At 39.3% G+C, this 7,828-nt stretch overlaps 1 protein-coding gene across 3 annotated transcripts in view; it reads left to right on the plus strand.

Moving 5' to 3' along the window:
- SPG11 (SPG11, spatacsin vesicle trafficking associated) overlaps positions 1-7,828 on the plus strand; it is a 51,061-nt gene continuing 43,233 nt past the window's right edge. For 2 of the 3 annotated variants that reach the window (XR_003092008.1, XM_025193039.1), the window contains exons 1-5: positions 1-609; positions 2,171-2,398; positions 3,529-3,727; positions 4,625-4,762; positions 5,613-6,067. Coding sequence is in view for 2 of the 3 variants with exons in the window: in XM_025193039.1 (XP_025048824.1) it covers positions 252-609; positions 2,171-2,398; positions 3,529-3,727; positions 4,625-4,762; positions 5,613-6,067 (1,378 nt within the window). In the remaining variant the exon portion in view is untranslated. The remainder of the gene's footprint in view (positions 610-2,170; positions 2,399-3,528; positions 3,728-4,624; positions 4,763-5,612; positions 6,068-7,828) is intronic. The other variant, XM_025193038.1, reaches the window with a different exon arrangement.

Here is a 7,828-nt window from a genome sequence, read left to right on the forward strand (position 1 = left end):
GGTTGTGTGTGTGTACATGTACGTGTGTTTCTGTGCATGTGTAAGGGTCTGTGTACGTGTATCTGCGTGTGTGTACGTGTTTGTGTGTGTAAGGGTGTCTGTATGTGCGTGCGCGCATGTACACGTTCCTGGGTGTGCGGACACGTGTGTTTCTGGGTGTATGTAAGGGTTTGTGGGTGTGCGTACATGTACACCTATGTTTCTGCATGTAACGTGTTCCTGTGTGGACATGCGTGTGTGTGTACGCATATATGTGTGTTTCTGGGTGTGTAGACTTGTGTATGCGCCCGGCAGCCAAAGGGGGGGTGCGCGTGTGTACACTTCGCAGCCGTTGGGTAGGGGTCCGGCGCGTGGGGAATAGGCTGCGGCTGGAAAGACGGTCCTGCGCACAAATAACACGCGTTGCACGTTGCGCCCGTAGCTTCGTGTGGGAGGACACCGACCGTGAGGATGGTCCCCCCGCAAACAAGTCAAAACTACTGGTTCTTAGTGAAAACCGTGCATTACTTGTCTATGAATTCAGTACAGAGGATGGCAACTCGGACACGACTGCCCTGTACAGCTGTAAGGAAGATATGCTTAAAAAGCTCCTTGAAATTAAAAATATTTGTGAGTACATTCAGTCTGTTTTCCATATTTTTAAAATTCTGGCGATTTTTGGGCCCAGTTTTGTTTTTTGTTTTTCCAGCAGCTATTAAAATAATTAGGGGATGCAGGGCTGGCATTTAGGAGTGTGTGAAATATTTTCATGCCGTCTATAATGTTTGCGGTTTCAACTCTGTATTCATAAGGTATGTGCTTACTTATCAGTCGTCCTAATGGACTGGCCTGAAGTAAGAAACTATTGGTCAGCAAAGTGGTGCAAAGTAATGAGTGGTTGAAAGTAGGGGCGCACTGGTAGAGATTTTTGGGGCTGATAGCAATGGCCGGTTTTTAATTAACCGTATTGGCCAATACCAGTTTGTAGCCCCCCCACTCCCAGCACTGCCGCCGCTTTCCCCAGCCCAGCCGGGAAGAGCCCAGCACGGCCCATCCTCGTCCCACGCAGAGATCCAGGGGCACGCGCCCCCATGCCCTCCTGGGGCATGTGCAGCAGCAGGAGCCACTGCTCCCTCCCTGCACCCCCTGGACGATCTGCTCATGGCTCTGTCCCATGCCCTGCCCTGCCCCGGCTGTGCAGCGCCTGCCCCAGCCCCACTCCCTCCCCCGCAGTAGGGCCTCAGTCTGCACCTCCCCCATGCCCCTTCCCTCTCCCCACTTGTTCCCCCACAACAGACTTACCAGCCAGACCTAGCTGCTCTCCACATTGAGGGGCTGTGCTCCTGGCCGCCTGCGTGCTGCGCTGTGGCTGCACGAGTGCACGGGGCATTTATCGGCCGCATCAGCCAGAAAACAGATTGTCAATACTGTCAATTTTGCTTATATCGGTGCTGATCTGATATGGGACCGATGTATCGGCGCACCTCTAGGTCAAAGTATGAAATAAAAGATTACCAAAGCCCAATTTTGCAATGTTGGTAATTATTTGGAACAGGAGCATCCCATGACAGTCACAGAATGTTTTTCTTTCGCTGTGTTCAGAACTGGTGAACTCTCATATATAAAGAGCACTTTGTCCAATTCTGGACACCGCAGTTCAAGAAAAATGTGGACAAATTTGAGTATAGAGAAGAGTAACATAGGCAGATGAGGTTCTTTGGGTAAATGTGGTATCTTTTTTTAAACCAACTAAATAGACCTGTGTTTTTACATACTGGTTTCTGTCCTACCCAGGAGAGCACAGAACACCTGTGGGGCTCGGACTCGATAATCTATTGAGGTCCCTTCCGACCCTAACGTCTATGAATCTCTGAAACCTGCAGACTCTCCCTACACCTGAAGAAGGGTGTTTGTACCTGAAAACTTGGAAAGAACAATTTTTCCAACTGTTTAGTTGTTCTAATGAAATATATCACACTTGCCAAAGAACCTTGTCTGCCTATGTCTTTAGACCAACACAGCTACAACCAACACCCCCAAGAAGAGTAACAAAAATTATTAAAAGTATAGAAAACATCACATGAAAAAGATTAGAAGAGCTGGGATTATGTACTGTCATCAAAACTATCCTTTTGGATATCTTATCATCCAGCAGTGTATAGGTTTTATATTCTTATGTTTACTTTTGCAGATCTTTCTTCAATATCATCTCTGAAGATATTATTGTTTAAAAACAACACATCGTTACTGCTTGTCAACAACTTTATTCTTGTGTACCTTGCTTTTCCTGGAGAAAATTCAGAATTAGAGGCACGTGACTGCATTACCCTTAACTTGCCTTCTCAAGCCTTGGAAAGAGTAGCAGATGTGGACCTATGTAGAGGCATTCTGTTTTTATTAGATAATTCTGGCTGGATATGTATCCTTTGTAATAGCAGCTGTCTCCCAATATAAATAATTTGAAAGCGTGAAATTATACTGCTACAAAAGTAAAACACTATCAGGATTAAGTCCAAGTTTCTTCAAGGAAACTTGACCTTGGTTATTTTGAAGGATAACAACCATTTGCTTCACAAACTGTTCTGCTGCAATCTATTCCTAGCCAGTTTTTTCTTGCATTGTGTATGTTGTTTTCTCCTTTTCCTCTGAGTTAGTTGACTGTAAATAGTAACATGCTTTTACGTATACACAAAAGTCAAAGCAGATTCAGAAGTGTTCGGGTTTTTATATTAATATTCAGTTTTTAATTTATCAGTAAAACTATTTTTCTAATAATTGTCTTGATTATAAAAAATAATTTCAAAATGTTTTTTGAAGTCAAGCAATAGGTTGTATTTTCCAACACACCCTGATTGTATTGTTTGAAGTTGATCAAATTCTGTAGCAGTTTTTCCTGCTAACTGGATTTCTGTCCAGGGTAAAATTTCCTGCGTGGAATTGGAGTCCATTACTTAAATTTAAGTTTAAAAACAAAGCATAGCTGCATCCAGAAGAAAAGTGTGAGCATTTTTCAAGTAGGCTTACGTCAGTCCTTTGAAACAGTGTTTGATTCGACTTTAAACCAGTCAATCTAAAACTGTATTTGTTTGGAATTTGTATTGCCAAAATTTAAGCTGTTCTGTGTTCTAAAAGACACAGTTTATTAAAACTTGTTTTGCACTGGTTCTACATCATAAGGAAAATACATTTTGTCCTAGTGCAAAATTCAGGGATGGGAAGGGTGGCTCTAGAAAGGAAGTTCAGTACCTGCAGCTGTGACACATTGCCTCCTCTGAAATATAACTGTCAGTTCTGATGCATTGTGTGGGTCATATTTTGTATCTGTACAGCACCTAGCACAATAGACCTCTGATCCTGCTTAGGTTCTTTTATTGCTTTGAGTACAACAGCAAAACAAACATATAATAATTCTAAATATCTAGTTGTGCAGGAACTTTTAAGAATATATTGCCATGGGCTGTCAGGTAAAAGTATGTAATTATCTCATTTTCTATGTATTCTTTGTTGGACGATTTGAAATCCATCACTTTCTTTGACATTGGAACAAAGATGTATTTGACACAGTTGATGGTGCATTATTAGCAAACATTAATGTTGCACTCTACCAAAGGGATGCTCAGGATGAGAAAGCAGAGGAGACCATTGTATCATCTCTCAAGTCAGTAAAGGTGTCACCTGATCTCAGCACTGCTGTGATAATCAATTCTTCTCATTATGCCCTTGCTGTTGATTTAAATTTGTACTTCAGGTATGTTTGTTACAAAATTACAAAATGGATTTTAATAGGTTGGTTAAATTAATTATTGCTTAATCTTGACCCTGTTGTAGACAAAAGCCAAATATCTATCAGTTTTTTTTATGGTAGGAATGAGCCGGGAAGTATATTAGAAGACTACTAACAAATCAGATTTCTTTCAGTTTCATAGGTTAATTTGTTTTGGAATATGTTTTGCCACCTGCGTAAGTAGGAATAACGTACTCTTGCAGCAAGAGACTCAGTAGATTTATTGTGAATTATTAGACAGTGCTGGGTAGTAGCATCTCGTAGAAGTCTCTAAAAGTATGATATTAGTACTGCTAAGCAAAGACTTGATAACCAGGTGCCTAACCCTGCAAGCGTTGCTTGTATGAAAAAGGATTACAGGTTCTTTTTTGGGTTTGTATGATATGAATCATTTACTTAGAATGCTCTCACTTTGAGAGGGTCCGTTTCTCTCTGCTATTATTTAATGTTTTATTTTTATCAAAAGGATTTCTTGGCTTTGTTAATAAAAAAGTACATAGAAAAATAGTATCTTAAAAAGACAAGATTCTTTGGGTGAATCTGATATCTTTTATTAGACCAACTTAAATAGATGGGAAAAAAAATTTTAAGCAAGCTTTCAGGTTCAAAAACCCTTCATCAGGCTGAGGAAGTTTCAGCAGTTGGTGTGTGCTCTTCCGAGATGGTGAAGGGGACCCAAAAGCTTGCTTAAACATTTTTTTTCCAACTATTTAAGTTGGTCTAATAAAAGATCAGATTCACCCAAAGAACCTCGTCTGCCTATGTCCTTAGACCAACACAGCTACAGCCTACACCCCTGGATCTTAAAAAACACACTTTAGAGGAAGTGAACCTTGAATGATGTTATTTCTTCGTTTGCAGACAGTTTCCTGGGCATCTGCTTTGCAAGAGATGTTTTGAAAGTCTCCCTGTTAAACAACTGGAGGGAATTGATGAAGATGAGCTTGTTAGCTCTGACTATAGTATGCAATTTATGAAGTTTCCATTCCGGACAGACAGGTACATAAATAAATAACCCCCAAACAAAAAACTTTCTGTAGCAAACTGTTGCATTACCACTTGCAAAGTAATCTAGGTAATTTGTTTATTACTGCATGACTGATGTATTTATTTTTTTTTAATTTGCAAATGGTGCAAGTGAAATTATCACGAAAGCTCATACGTTCACCTTAGTTTAAAAATGTACCTGATTCTTGGACTACTGCTAGGAAATGGTCTGAAATGATAACTTATTTTCTCTAAGCTCCAAACTAATCTTTAGACACCAACAACTTTTTTATATTTCTTTGGTTTACACTTAAACCAGTGCCTGTAGACTTTGCATCATACTACAATTCTTCTTGAACTGTTTGTAAATTTAACATAAATGAATACATATGCTCTTAAATATTTCTTGTTCAAACATATTATTTTATGTTGTCTTTAGCTATTCTTGGAGATGAACACAGTTTACTAAAAACCTTAATTTCCTGAAGCTAAAGCTGTACTAATTCTGTGAACTCATAAAGTTAATCTCTAGCTAAAAATACGATTTAAAAATCAGTCAGTAGTGACGTCCTTGGGCAATTTATGAGAAAAGCCAAAAAACTTCAATATAAAGTACTAAGTGAAATATATGAGCTAATGTAGCTTTAAATATACAACTCATTTGCACCAAATAAGTAATTGGTATTAAAATAGTTTGGATTAAAACACTTGAGTAATAGTTTGAGGGTAAAATGCAGGATTTTGAATGTCATCTGTAAATCTTAATTACTATTAGTTTTTTGGTCAAGATAAGCTTTTAAAATTGAAATGTAAATGACTTGCAATCAGGCTGATTTGTCTAAATCTCTCTTTGTTAAAATAGGTCATGGAAGGCACACTTATTCTCGCTATATAACATGTCAAAGAGACCAGAGTCTCCAAATTTCGTATCTAATGTTAATGTACCTTGGTACCAGTACTTTCCGCATCTTGAACATTATGGTTCTAAAACATACCAGGCATCAGAGGAGACTTTGGCTTCCATTCCAGAAGACATTGCCTGTGCCCTTTCCAAATCAACGCAGAAGGATTATGCAAATAATGATCCAGGAAGACAGTGGAAAAAAATCCATATGGAAGAATTAGAAGATATAATGAAACTTGAATGTAAATCTGTGACAGGATTTAGTGCACTGTTTGCATTGTCAGAGAGTACCAAAGGTTTGACTGTTGCTCTGTGGGATTTAGAGAGTCAAGATGTGACACATTATCACCTTGGCAAAGACTGTGTTTATGTGGATTGTAGTGGAGAGGAGCAGTTATGTCTCATTCTGACAGGTGAGTTTGTTTGGATTAAATTGATCCAGGGTGAAAACTTCTGGTTTATGTCATGCTATGCTTCCCTTCTACTGATCTGGTTCTTCATAATTTCAGTACTTTTCTGGTATGCTGGATGTTTTACTGGGGCCTACAATAACTTTGTGACCCAGTTTTGATAGAAATTCAGTGCATATAAATTAAACTATGGACTTACTCATTTATATCATCTTTGATGTATTGACTTGATTGTTCTTGGTAAAAAAATATGAATAATTATAGTGCAACTGAAAATCTGTAATCGTGATCTTATTTTTGGGGGTTACCTGACAAATACAGATGCATTTGCTAAATCTTTGCTTTATTTTGGAACATGGCCTTTCTAAGTCAGTAATTCGTCCTGTGTCTTATAAATTGAGATTCATCTTGTCCTGTCTTGTCCTTTATGTCATTTTTGTTGACAATCCTAGAAGCTGACGATATGCATCTAAAATGGGCGGGCAATTATTTTGGGCAGAGGGCTGCTTACTGACTTTTGGCAAACCATCGAGGGCCACATGATAGGCAGCCAGGGGCAGATAAATATTAATTTTCTAAATTTTTTAGGGGCCCCATGGGGCGGATACAATGGCCTCGTGGGCCACATCCAGCCCCTGGGCCGCATTTTGCCCACCCCTGATCTAAAAGAATGTGGCCTTAAAGTATAGACTGTAACCTTGAATCAGATTGTGGCTCTTCCATTTACTGCATTCTTTTGGATGTTTAACTTTTCTTGGTCACCTCATTTGTCCTGTTTTTTCACTTAAAAACATTTCCTCAATTTTTCTCATTATATTCCTATCAGCTCCAGTGTTTTCCTTTGGCCAGGAAATGAGCAAGGACCTGGAAATGAAACTTATGTTGTTGCTCTTGAGACAGTTTGCCCACACTTTCCTTCTAAATCATGTGTTTAAAGTAGCACTTAGTGAGTTGTCTTGCCTTTGTCAACTTCATTATTAAACTCTTTCCTTTCTTTTTTCATGTTCTTGCGACAAGGTACTTGGCAGAATTTGCAGATTTGTTGGACTCTGACAGGCCACACCATGAGCACTTCTGCTGTGGCCTTGAATTTGTAACCTCTGGGCTGTCAACCTCTGGCCTTAGCATCGACATCACCTTAACCCCCATTATGAAACCTGAATCATGTCACGTTAGCTGATATTTTCACTGTAGTGTAAATACATGTTGCATTGGTAATCACTTTTTAAACATGCTCCTTAACTTTTCTTTGCTGAGAATCTTATACGCTGGATACCTGAAGTACAGTAAACTTGATCGTAAAGCAGTTAGTGTTTTGTTGTAGGGCAGTGGGCGTGTCTACACATTCACTAATGTGCAGTGCCTATTGCGCATTGAATTTAGTACTTGCAAAAGGTAGCACTAAAATTCACAGTAAGATGCCCTACTGCACATAAGTGTGATCGTATACTTTTTTCCATGACAGTTAATGTGCAGTAGACTAATGCTGCTGTGCACTAGCCTAATAGCATGGCTTTTGCCATGACACTGTAATGCGTAGTCTGTCTACTGCACATTAAGTGTCTCATAGATGCACCCAGTGTTGTTGAAAAGCCTTGTATATCTTTGACTAACTAAATCCCAAGTAGTAAAACACAGGTTCCATGGATGGTTATTTCACATTTCTTCTTACTCTTCCAAGCAATTGTCTCCTTCAGTGTCATGCGAGTGTCTGACATGCTTTTTTCCATTTTGCTTTTCCTGGACATGAACACATGTAGGGAA

This window comes from Alligator sinensis, unplaced genomic scaffold (genome assembly GCF_000455745.1).
Source record: "Alligator sinensis unplaced genomic scaffold, ASM45574v1 scaffold997_1, whole genome shotgun sequence".
NCBI classification, from domain to species: Eukaryota; Metazoa; Chordata; order Crocodylia; family Alligatoridae; genus Alligator; species Alligator sinensis.